Here is a 13,773-nt window from a genome sequence, read left to right on the forward strand (position 1 = left end):
AATTCATAATAACATTTAAAAATTTAAATTAAAATTGGTATAAGATTACCCATTCTGAATAAGCTATACAATAGAAAGAAAATATAGTGTCAAATTTTGAATGACAAAAAAAATCATTCAAATCATTAAACAAGTTTTTTAAGTATGTAATGTGTTTAAATGAAATGTAAAAATATATCAATAGCGGATTCCAGAATAACGAAATAAGAACTAAAGATTAAAAAAATCAAATTGGTATTTAGTTGAGTCTCAAGCAGTTATAAAGGCCTATATTGGTTATATTGCCTTTGCCTATATATATGATGAGCTGCAGTTTGACTAGTTTGAGATGTTAATATTTAACCACATAAATAAGCAAATAATGCAATTCTATAATACATTATAATATTAATACAGTCGAGTCACAATAACTCAAAAAACTTGACAACTCGAATTTTTTTTATTCCCCTAAAAGAAATAGAAATTACACATAAATTAATATAATTTCAAGTTAGATAACTCAAATAATACATATCTCGAAGCGAATTTTTATCTCCCTTCAACTTAAATCAACTTCGAGTTATCGAGACTCGACTAGTCGACTGTACAATAATATAGATGGTATCTAATGATTAGTGACTAATGAGTAATGACTAGTATCTACAACTGTACGCTATGTTCGGACTCGTGAATATACGTATTATACCTAGTAATAATATTATTATGATATCATATGGCATAATAATTATTTTTTCATTTTACATTTAATATAAATGAAATATGAGAAATACAATACCTAATACCTATGCTACGCACTAACGCACTATAGAACAAAATGCCAGTAATGATTTACATGCCTATTTTATTTTGTGATAGCCGATAGGCGATAGGAAGAGGTAGAGCCGGTATAGTTATACACATTTTTCAAACGTCGAACAAGCTATCGATCGGTTTCCGGCTGCGCATCTGTCACAAAACGTCTGTCGAAAATAATGTGTCCGTGGCCCGCCTGACTGTTATAGAAATATAGAATAATATAGTGTTATTGCGGCATTTTTTTTTAAAAGAACACTCTCATAAAATAACAGTTCAAATCATTTAGAGTTTAGACACAGAGGAAGGTTAAGACTTTGAGAGTGTACTTTGGAGTTTATGAAAAGGAATATCGTATATTAAAATCACAATATATATCGTATGTTTAAATCACATACGACATACGAGTATGTGATTTAAACACTTTAAACTATCAAAACCATCAATGGTATGGTAGTTTATAATACCAACTCCATTCACGAAATTTTATTTTATCGTTTATAATTTTATGATTACTAATAACTTGTATCAATATCGTTATAATGATATACCGTTTTTCAACTATACGCAGCTAAACCATAAAAAAAATTACTAACAACTCTCGTTATCGTTTATACAAAGATTGGATATAAATAATACTTCAAAGTCAATTTTTTTTATAGATTTAACTTATCTTGGTAGTTTTAATTATGATTACATTTTTAACTTAAGCATATATAAGAGGTCACCACATCCACTGTGTTATTAGTTTATTACTGTCTTGCAAACGTATAACATAGATGTTCGTTCAATAGAATCAATTTTATGTTTTTAGCTTGAATATTAGAGTGAATTGACTCAATTTTTAAGTGAGTATTATGGAAATTTTTATATTTTAAAATTTAAATTACATATTTATATAACTAGCTAATAAATAATAAGATTATAAAAATCAACAAGAGAACACAGATAATATTCTTACATTTAAGTCAATTTACCCTAATATTTAAGTCAACAACACAAAATTGATTTTGTAATTGGAACTCAAATTGCTTGTTTTATTATGTTTATAAGACGGAGACAACATAATATGGAGTGTAGCGTCATTTTAAAGAATTACTTTTTAACTAATAATTAACGTACATTTTATACGTTACTTTACACTTTCACTATGAAAAACAAAACGGATTCCGCAAGCATTTTTAGAGCTATAATTAGCCTACCGTTATGAAACAAAAGGAAAAAAAATCACTGAATAATTTTTGCGACTTAGGATATTTATGCTGTTACCCGTAAAATATAATTATTTCTCTTTAAACAATTTTTGATATTTTATTGTATTAAAAATAAAAAACTAATAAAAATAATAACAGATACTTGACATTTTGACCAAACATTTATATTATCATTTTCATTATAATAATATGATACAATTCTCAATATTTTTAACTTTTTTGCGCTATTTATAGACATAAAAATTTTCAATCTTATTTTAGTTATTTCTATAAATTTGCCAGGTCAAAATACATGAAAATTTTATACAAGATCTTACAAAAGTTCTTATAATTGTATAAAAATATATTGGTGCAATTTTTTTTATATATATTTAAAGTTTAAATTTGTACGAAATTACGTATTTAAAGATAAAACACGATGTTAATTATTTTGTAATAATTTTAAAACATTATTCGTGAGAACTTAAAACATAAACATTTATATATATATTATCATGAATTTTACTATATGAAATGATATTTTTTTTCTTTATCTATTTATACTATGAAATATGAATCTATTTTGACTGTTATACGGTATTTACAGAAAGATGTTATTAAATGTTGAATACTATAATAAATGCAATATTTTCGGGAAAAAATATATCAACCTACTGTAAGGTACCCACTTGCCTACAGTTGCTTATTTTTATTAGTTTAAATTCGACTTATTATGAAACATGTAATTTTTGTTTTTATTTTAAAAAGCTTGAACATTTAATACAATAAGGCGTCTGGTGTCTCACAAGTTTTCTTAAAAAATAGGCTTATCGCAAAGACACATTCATTTTTATAATGGTTTGAAATTTAAATCTGGATAAAATTCGTTTGGAATGTTTGTATGCTTTGTTTAAAGCTTTTCTTTAATTTCCGTTTCTATGATGGTGTTTGCCGGTTGGAATACATGTAAGGATGTTTTAAATAAAATATAATCAGGAACAAATGTAAAGACTTAAATTTGTTTTTACAGTTCTAAAATGTATTAATATTTATTTATTTATCGTATGACAATAAATTATTATATTGTGAGGAAATCCTATGAACATAAGTATTTATTATAGCTTCTAATAAATCATTATTGAAACTAAAAGAGAATTTTTTGTATTCGTCTTTCTTTGTATTAGTATAATAGTATAAAGAATTAATTTTAGGACTGAGTTCAACAATTTTATTTTCATAAGCTGTAGTGTTGAATTTTGATGTAATATTTGTCATATTCAAACTTCAAAATGTAAATTTTTAGTAATTTTAGTAACAATAAAAACATGTAACATACTTTCATACTAGCTTTATGTACTTCAACCAGCTGATATAGTGATATGTCACAAGTGTCAACGTCGTTGAATATTATAATATACGAATATACCTAGTTATTTTGTTTAAGATATCTAACAAGTAACAGGGGCAATTATTTATTTGTAAATTAGTATCATAATATTCTTATAATATATAATAAATTAATAAATATAGTTTATTAGTTTATGCTGTTAATTGCTAAAAAAACATACTGTGGCAAAATCTGAGGCCCTTGCAAGAGTCTTGTGGCCTGATGGCCATAACTTCCATGACCATGGTCTCCCTTAGTTTAAATTTAAATATATTTTTACTTAGTACCTAATAATAAATACATATTTTGCACTTAAACATTGCTTTTTATTGGTAAATAATGTTAATGTATAAACATTTCATATTTTAAATTTTTAAATAATATATTATATTTATTTATTATTGTAATATTGTATAATATGAATAATCATTACAAACTATACAAATAATCAACATTGACAAATTTACTAACTATAATAATGGTAACAATAACTTATACATTTTTAACAATAAAAGCTATAGTAAACTAGTTTGTAACATTTTTTCAAACTACATAATACGATGATATAAATTAATACATATTTATTTTAATTTCGATTTAACATTTCTTAAACTAATTTAATATTTATTATAGGTACCCACTTACCTTGACATGTGTTTAGTGCCCACTCGTGTCCACTACACATAAAAATACCTCCCCCTGAATATTGATTTGGTTCGAAACATAATATAATTATACGTTTGAGCTTCTATGCCTTTTTAGGAGTTTATTTATTATATGTTTGTATACAATTGTAAAAAAGATAAAAATTTAAAGATCGAAGAGCAAATCAAAATTCGGTTGAACCAATAAATAAAATATTTCAGCAACAGCAGTTACTATATTATTGTAGTATCAGATTGACAATCCGACAACAATTTTCAAAAACAATAACAAAACACAAATCATATTTAATTATAATATTCACCTACTGTTTCTCGATCGGACATCACGAATACAATTTGTTGTTGAACAACATTGTTTCATGTTTACATTTTATTTATTGTCACTGAACTGTTTTCAAATTTGCTGTGGATTTTGTGGAATAATTCAACAGTATAACGTTTGCGGCTTGCAGGCTTTTTAAACGTAATTTACAATAGGTATATTTTATCAGGATTAACGTGAACATCTATATTGTAGGAATAAAAATACGCAGGTGTTACTGCGTTTACCGCATATATACTTGGGCATATCCAAAAATACCCTGTACACACGCACATGAATACACCAAGGGTAGCCAGGGTAGGTACTTATCAGTTTAGACTACCAGTAACCAATTATTGTGCGCATGCGTAAAAATAATCAAAATCTCCGTCGTTTGTTTACGACACCTATTGGCTATTGCTGACGATCTTCCGCGGTAAAGGCGGGTGCGTTAAAACGTCGGACGAGATAGTGCAACACTCGTCGCGGCCCAAGGAGTATGGAGTTCAAGGTGTCACTCCTATCAGGTGGGGTGTGACCCGAATTCTACAGAACTACCGAAGCGTGATCATAGATATTATATATTATATAATATATAACATAAATTACACGATGTATGAGTGTAGGTATTTAATGTCATTGGCTTGGAGCAAAAACTCATAAATTTGTATACTATTTTCGGAAATTTTAGGAAATCCTCATATCACATTAGTGACTTAATGCCCAAAACAAAATATAAGTATCTTTAGATAAAAAACTCATTATTGATACATAATAGTCACTTTTTAATTCTTACTATTCAAAAATAATATAAATAAATAATTTTAAAACTGGGTAGATTATAATACAGGACTCTCCGTTGTACAGTATAGATGTCGAGTGTACCTCGTATTCCTTGTCAATGAACAGGTCACTATAATGTGGTAGGTATGTGTTAAATTTGAATTCAGTGATAAATCAGTGTACACGAAAAACGACTATATTTATTACTAAGATATTTTATGATATATTTATAATGTTATTAAAGCAATTTTATATTTTAGTCCAGTAGTTCAAGTAAGGTTATAGTTTATAATTTTAGCCAGTGATATTGCATTTGAAAATATCATTGTAACTTGTAAGTTTCAAGTACGAGCAATATTTTTTTAACGAGTAAAATGAGTTATAATGAGGAGTATGGTATAAATCTATAGTCCAGCGCCCACGCAATTTTCTAAATTTTATACTACCACATTGATAGGATTTTTACGCTGAGTACGATGGTGCAATCAGAATTGAGCGATTTTTGAGTTATAACACTTTGATGTTGTAAATATGTTAAATAACTCAATAGGGCACTGTTATCAGTAAATTATCGTGTATTGATATTTATTCTTTTTTTTTTTAGTTTTTAAATATATTCCGTGTATAATAGGTAAATAAACTATAAAACAATGTGCGAATGCGTATAATAACACGTATAGTCGCAAACTTCATAAGGCAGTAATTTAAAAACAAATGATTTTCACCAATTTGTTTTTGGACCATCATTCTTAAAAAGTTAATTTACTTAAGTTGACTAGGCTTACTTGTGGTGATGATGTAGTTACATAGCAAATCGAGGGATATTTTCGTTTTTAATTGTCCAAACAAGCGCAGCAACCGAGTGATCCCGCTCGATGACTCGGTGCAACAAAAACGCATTTTATTTACCCTGTGACTAATTTGAGGTAGTGTTGCATAGCAAATTGAGGAAAATTTTCGTTTTTAAATGTACGAGCGAGCGCAAAAAAATGAAAAATTCGCGTTAAGTGCTAGGTTATAGAAAAAAAGTGCAGAAAATCAATTTTTGTAAAAGGTAATCGACCCTGCTCATCAAGAATCGTAAAGTATGAACGTACCACTACACCACACTTGAAGTATCTCGATATTAAATTATTAAATATACTGGGTATTAAGGATTATAATGTAAACCGAAAATGTTGATTAGCTGTAACTTAAAAACTATTGATTTCCGCCAATATTTTTTTGCACCAACATTCTTAAAACGTTGATTTACCTAGGTTTCTAAAAAATAATTCAAAAATTTGCGTGGTTGCTAAACTAGATTTGTTTCAGGAGTGTGGTGATACTAACATCTGTTTTCAAGTATATAGTGGAATATAAAATACAATGGTTATGTTTTTTTTAAATTTCGATTATCTATTTAATTTAAAATTCGAACGAGTAGTTTTTCAACTGTAAAAATATTTATACCAAAGATAAAAAAAAATGCTAAAATGCTTACAAATGATTTTACTAAAATTTTATTGAAAATGTAGTGTTTACTATTATACTTGGTTTATTTAAAAAAATGATAAGTGTTGATAGATTCCTAATTGATTTCTAAAAATGTCAAGTCACCATAGCCATTATATCTTTATAACCTAATATCATAGGTTATACACATCTATTATCCTTAGATACTACAAAATTACAAAAAGTTATACCTAACTCAAAAATTACTCGTTTGAATTTTGATATTTAATAATTTACAGTTGAAGGAGGAGGGTTACATTAAGATTCGCAATTCGATAAGAATATTAAATAATAAATACAATAACAAAAACATGCCGACACCCGACAAATTCTAACTGAATCAAAAATCTTGATTCATGCACCTACTTTCTAACAACAAAAACTTAATAACAATCACAAATTTACAACAATGAATAATGATAATGGTGTTTTATTGGCGCTATCGAATGATTTGAATTCCGGACTATCGATAGTATGTTATTATTATTTGCGCCACTAACAAAACACGTAGTCGTCGCCTCGTCGGTATACGATTATTCGAATATTAACGATTTTGTTGATACCGACTACCTGTTTCAACTGATATTATTATATTTAATTATTTAATATTAATAAATAATCATGAATCCATGGTTATTAATTATTCGTCGTTGGAATCGTCGGATATCGATACTACGATTTAAGATCGGTTAGTTGGTTCTAGAATCTCTGAGTTACAGCGATTTCGAATTTACCATAATAATATCGAATAGTTATCGATAGCCGGTTTTCGATACCACGAATGATAATATTTAGAAAACAAATGATTGTTGTGTTGTTGTTCTCGTGAAAAAACGTTAGTTCAATTTGTCGGTTAACTATTTTCTAATATGTCGTCGCCAATACTGTTTTCGTAGCTTCATACCGTTGTGCGCTCAAATGGGAGCTTTTTGTGCAACCATCAACCAGACGGTCAGATTTATCGATCTCTTTATTGCATCATAATTCAGTGTTAAACGCTGTTTGTTTAGGTAAGTATTCAATAGTCGTTGAGCGGATTCCTATACATCAGATTTGACTTAGATGTTTTGTTACCTACCGATATTTATTAATCCATTTGTACTGTTATGTAACGTCAAGTAGATAGTCATATTGATGTTTGCGTAGCGATGAAATTACTGCGCCGGCATATAAATATTTTCAGGTTAATTATTCTTTTTAGTTAGTTTTCGTCACAAGTTTACGGTTTTTCAGAATTTCAATTGATATTTTTTTGTTTCAAATAAATATAATTCATTTTTTGTAGACCTTTGAAGTACCTATTACAATAACCATTGTGCCGATAGTAAATTAAGTGACATTAGTAAATGTATTATCTGTAGTACTCTCTAGGCATTCCTTATATTCTTATCTATATCTTCATGGTACAATTGTATTATTGATAGTATTATATTCGCTAACACTTTTAATATACTCATGTTTGTCTTTTATATTGTATGACAAACAATAAAAATGTATATTTTGATCATTGAAAACAAAGTAACATAGATTCAAATGTCTTATTCTAAGTGAATGTTAATTATACATTAATTTGTTTATTATATTGCAGGTATGATACGTATACCTACCCTAATGAAAATAAAACTGTTACCTATGGTTATACGTAGTAATTAATGTATTATATAATTTACATATTTTTTTCCGGTTGGGAGAGTCAATGTTCTTGCATCAATAAGTTACTGTATATTATATTTATACAATTATTTATTCATATTGATGATAACTATATTTTGACTATAGTAGTATAGTACTGATATTTGATCCCAAACCTTACATTCTATTTATTATTTATCATCATACAAATATTTAGCATTTAAATATGTAATAATTTAAAGTTGATTTTTTAAAAGAATTTTAGATTCTGTGTAATTGAATATTTTGTATGATATACTATGTCTATGCATTTGGTTTTTAGCGATTACTAATAACAAATTAAAAATAAATTGTAAAACTTTAACTAACCTAACCAAAAATGTTTTAAAATTCATATGAAAATGAATAATAATAGATAATATTTTAACCAGTGAAGTTATTTGTTGTATTCAATGATTATTGATTATGTACTGAGTCAATTTCATTATTTGTTCAATAGGTATATTTAGTTTCATTAAGATAGCTCAATTATCTCCATTAAGTTATATATAATTATAATTGCATTATACCTAATTTTGATATAATTTATCTAATATGTAAATATATGTAATTTATACAAACTCAAATTTAATTTGTTTATAATACATTTACAAATTACTTTAATATTGTTTTAATATATTTTATAGTAGGTGGCTTATGACAAATATGGAATTAGATATCGATGAAATGCCTGATAACTCTCCTCTAAAGAAGTATTCTAGTGAATTAGCTACTCAAGGTATGTTTATGATTTATTTATATTCCATATAATTATTAATTTAATAATTATATTTTTATTTAGATAAAATGATTATCAGAATAAAGAAGCAAGAACCAGATGTAGACATTGAAGGTAAAGATTCATCCACAGAGCAAGATGAAGTTGTGTAAGTGTCAATTGATTAAAAAATACAAAATTTAATAATCTGGGCTCGGATTCTATAGCATTTGATAATTACTAAAGAACACAAATTAAAAAAATATAGTAACAATAAATTTGTTTTTTGCAATGATTCTGAGTATAAAATTTGATATTGTGTATTTACTTTTTAATATTTTAAGAATTTTAAATTGTTGGTACTTTTTCTTTTAACTTGCGTTTAAAATCAGATTTATTTTATTTTTCATAAATAGAAATTTAATAAAGGAAGTAACATAAAAAAAAAAAATACTTGATAACTAGTTAGTTTACCGAATAATAAATCTTTGTTTAGCGTTGAGATAAGGTTACTGTTAATTTAAGATTCGGCGATATCTCACTCCACATTGTACAATGTGTGTACCTAATTGTTTTAAAACATTTTAAACTTTATTAAATATTAACAACCAAAGCATTTTAAATACTAAAAGAAAAATGTTTTTGCAATGAAATATTAAAAAAAAACAATCTAATTATAGTATTTGGCTTAGGTTATTTTTACCAACGTATTATTTTTTTTTTATTTTTTTATATATTTTGTCTAATATTATTATGTAAAGATTTTAGTCTTAATAACTGATTTTGAAAAAATCTTAGATTGAAATAATGGTTTAACAAATAATTGAATTTTAACTTACACTTAATTATAACTTTTAATAATTTTTGATTAAAAAAAAAAATGATTATCTGTATAATAATACTGTAATATAACTTTAACAATATAATTATTTAAATACTTGATCTAAAACAATTTATGTGATCTATTGAACAGCACTGTACTAGTAATATTAAATTTTTTACTATACCAGGTACAATTTAAGTCAAAAACATTTTGAATGTAGCGTTTTAATAAATAATGATGAAAGCAAATAAAAAATATTTAACTTGGTGAAAAGCTAAATTATTATTAACTGATTACCTGATCAAATCATCTTCACTGTATTACATATGTATTTGACCCAAACTAATTAAATTATATTAATAAAATGATAATGTGCAATAAGTAAAACTATTTTAATCAAATGACGTGTAATACCAAAAATTAAAAACACTATACGCAAGATGAGGGTATATAATTCTACAAAATAATTACAAAACAATATTAACATAAAACTGTTTTTATTTTTAAAATTATTTTGAATAGTATTGCTTAATGCTTTAAAGATCAATTTAATTGAAGATTATTTTATGGTTTTGTAACAATAAATCTAAAGTTTAATATAAAAAACTAAAAAGTAATAAGTAATAATCAATATAAAAATAAAATTTTTGTTTTTGTTATTTACTATATTTTAGAGAATATTATTACACATATTTCAAGATATATTGGGTTGTATTATATTTTTTTAAGCGCTATAAAGTTCAAACCTTTGTTAATAATAAATTAGAATACATAAAATAAAATAAAACAATTATACATAATATAGATCATACACTTGTGAATTTGTTCAAAAAGTTGATGAAACTAAATCAGAGTTGATCGAATTATGTGATGAACCAATTGAAACTATTCGTCAAGATGAAAATTTTAGTAAGTTAATTTAAAATATTTGTTTTTTATTATACTGATTTAGTGAAAATCAGAATAGTTAATTTTTATACTCATATATTCTGTAGAATGTTGTATGAACTTTGAATACAATATTAATATTATAAACATACATATAAATTTTAGAATATTCAAGTACCTAGATATCTGATTTATTAAAGTACTTATTTATTTAATTTTTTTTAATCACTATTAAAAAATTCATAGTACCTGTATAATATTACCAAAACTATAAAACAGCATTGAGTACTAAATTGATTTGTGATACCTTACATTACTGCAGTTAATCTAAAACTATAGAAATAGAGTTAAATTAATTTTTTTATAGAGAAATTGTAACTTTAAATTTTGGCTGATTTGTAAGTTTGATGCCCAAGTTGTATTAAAACAATAATAAATCCAGAATATCTGAGTTATTTAGTGAGTCATCACTTCTTTATTATATACATGATTACAAATAATTAATTGTACTATATATAATATTTGTATAATATTTAGTCACTTTTTACTAATGAAATTATTCATGATTTTTAATATTTTAAATTTCTTTAGTTTTCAACAACCTGAAAATATATATTTTCTCCGTGTGATCCAATAATTTATTAAGCAATATTGATAGATTGTTTGAATGGTATGTAAATATATCTGATTACCTCTGAATGCCTCTTATTGTGTAAGCAATGCATTTCGTTGATGTATGAACTTTGAATGTGCAAGATTAATATTGATTATTGACATTTTTAGCTTTTAAAATTAATATGCCAGAAAGACTAGAAATTTTAAAATATTGCACTCGCTTTTATACAAATTTCTTATTTTTAATAACATATTTGTTTGTCTTGAACTATTAGGACGAGTGAATTTTAAAGTACCTGTATTTAATTAAAAATTAAATCTTTTTTATTTTAATGACTTGTTCTATCAATAATGTTTAATGTTTTTTATTGACAAACATTTTGGTTTTTAATTGCTATACAATTATTTTATTTTAATAATAGTATATCCAGCTATAACAAACTCTGATGATGAAGATACCAACGATGCGACATGGCAGCCACCGTCTAATATTTTAACTCCTGGAGACCGCCTAATTCGCAAACATATTAAATGTTTGTATCCAAAAGTTGAAAAACCTTTATCAAAGAAAAAGAAATGTAAGAATAACAAGACTAATGATGAAGTAGCAATTAAACGTTTGGTATGTAATTTGTAATATAGTATCATTCTTTAAATAATTAAGTATTTATAATCTTATGCTTTCCTTGAACCAGAAAAAGGGTCGCTTACCAAAATGTAAACAAGTTTTAGAAGACATAGATATTTCAAAGCCAGCTACTGATTTTGCTAAAGAAGACATAACAAGTATTGGTGAATCAATTACAAAAAAAAGTTGTGATTCACAAACCCCTAAAGGTAATACAATGAATAATATTATCATGTCTTTATTTCACAATTTTAGTATAAAATAGAATATTAGAATGTATTCCTTAATATTAAATACATACAGATAGTGTATAGTCAAGATATTTTAAAAGCAGAGAGGCTTTTAATTGTTTAAAGATCTTTTAATTTAATATTTGAATACAACCACAACTTGGGGGGGGGAAGGGCTGTTGTTCATACATCCATTATGGAGTCATACGGTAAATAGCATGTAATATACTCATATTTTTTAATTATTTGGTTATCCTAGGGATAATCTAGAGAGGGTATATTAATGAAATATACGTAGCTAAAACTATCTAAGTAGGAATGTTTTCAATTTAAACTGCTAATAAGCACCAATTAGCACTAAAATTTTTACTTATGTGTTTAAAATTTAAAGTTATGGATTCAAATCCCACATTGTACCATTTTTTTTATTTGTGTTTGCTTATAATATTGTTTTAAACTATAATTTATGTTTCACAATGTTTTTCTTTTAGTTGGTAGACCAAGAAAAGGTATGGCTACACCAAAACAACGCCTGGGACGTATTATAAAAATACACAAAATGATAAAATAACAACTCAAGAAAAATCAGAATAGAATGCATTTTCATATTTAAGTGCCAAATAGTTTATATTTTTAATATCCAGTAGTAAATTATAATGTTCCAATAACGCAATTGTATATAGAAGTGTAAATTTAATAAAAACTACTTAAAAGTATTCTTACTTTTGCTGTCATTTTGTATAAATTGAGACTTGTTATTAAAATATCCAAATTAAAATTATTAAATGTTTTTGTTGATATGTTCTTTAATCAATTACCACTTTAAAAAAAATTAAAATACTTAAATATTGATGACTTTTTATATAAGTCAATAATTGTTTATTTTATTAGTTAATTTCATATAAATTCAACAATTATGTTTTTGACTAAATTTGCTTATTGTAAATGATAGACTAAAAATAACATACTCTGTATTTTATTAGGTTTTTAGATATTACATGTAAGAATTTAAAACAAATAAGTAGTCTTTTTTTAAATTAAATTATTGAAGCTCTCTTATGTTCTATAATTAAATAAAACCTTCAAATGATTATAATAAAAGACATTTTGAATTATAACACTAATCAAATATTCATTGTATTTTCTTTGTAATATTCTTATGCTCACTGATAAAATTTAAAATTTATTTTATTGTGTTTACTATTCAATAAATTAAATTATATGTTTCTAAATATTTAATCATATTATTTGAATGTATAAAATATTTTAAAATAATTATTATTTAAAAAAAAATTTATATTAAGTAAAAATAAACTATAAAGAATTTTTGTATTTATATAATAGCAATAGTTATAAAGTTACGATTTAGATAAAATTTGTAAAAATATTAATTTTATTGAATACCTACATTTATATTTTTATTACAATTATATCCATTTTAGAACTGAATCCTATTTTTGTAATTTGTATTTTATTTACACATACATTTTATTTGTTTTAATATTTAGATAAGTACAAAGTTTTTTTTGAAAAGTTTATTGAATAATATATATTATAAAGACATTGATTTCATTGTTGAATCATA

At 25.0% G+C, this 13,773-nt stretch overlaps 1 protein-coding gene across 5 annotated transcripts; it reads left to right on the forward strand.

Annotated features, from left to right (window-relative positions):
- Positions 1-1,580: 1,580 nt before the first annotated feature.
- Positions 1,581-12,966, forward strand: LOC132927179 (uncharacterized). 5 transcript variants are annotated; one of them, XM_060991658.1, is made up of 7 exons: positions 1,581-1,640; positions 8,934-9,025; positions 9,089-9,173; positions 10,633-10,736; positions 11,753-11,952; positions 12,026-12,167; positions 12,680-12,966. In XM_060991658.1, exons 2-7 carry the CDS (start codon positions 8,944-8,946, stop codon positions 12,757-12,759), a joined length of 693 nt encoding a protein of 230 aa, XP_060847641.1. In that variant the 5' UTR covers positions 1,581-1,640; positions 8,934-8,943; the 3' UTR covers positions 12,760-12,966. The 5 variants fall into 5 exon arrangements, with proteins under 5 accessions (XP_060847641.1, XP_060847640.1, XP_060847639.1 ...); XM_060991657.1 differs by lacking the exon at positions 1,581-1,640 and adding an exon at positions 7,396-7,625 and having other exon boundaries at positions 8,937-9,025; XM_060991656.1 differs by lacking the exon at positions 1,581-1,640 and adding an exon at positions 7,398-7,625.
- The last annotated feature ends 807 nt before the right edge of the window (positions 12,967-13,773 follow it).

This window comes from Rhopalosiphum padi, chromosome 3, assembly GCF_020882245.1.
Source record: "Rhopalosiphum padi isolate XX-2018 chromosome 3, ASM2088224v1, whole genome shotgun sequence".
NCBI classification, from domain to species: domain Eukaryota; kingdom Metazoa; phylum Arthropoda; class Insecta; order Hemiptera; family Aphididae; genus Rhopalosiphum; species Rhopalosiphum padi.

What these genes read in the sequence shown, in the direction of transcription:
- LOC132927179 (XM_060991654.1), top strand. Translation starts at nt 7,764, where the DNA reads ATGAAATTACTGCGCCGGCATATAAATATTTTCAG. An exon ending in ACAGAGCAAGATGAAGTTGT is followed by an intron (nt 9,174 to 10,632) that starts GTAAGTGTCAAT and finishes TACATAATATAG; the next exon opens with ATCATACACTTGTGAATTTG. An exon ending in AAGTAGCAATTAAACGTTTG is followed by an intron (nt 11,953 to 12,025) that starts GTATGTAATTTG and finishes TCCTTGAACCAG; the next exon opens with AAAAAGGGTCGCTTACCAAA.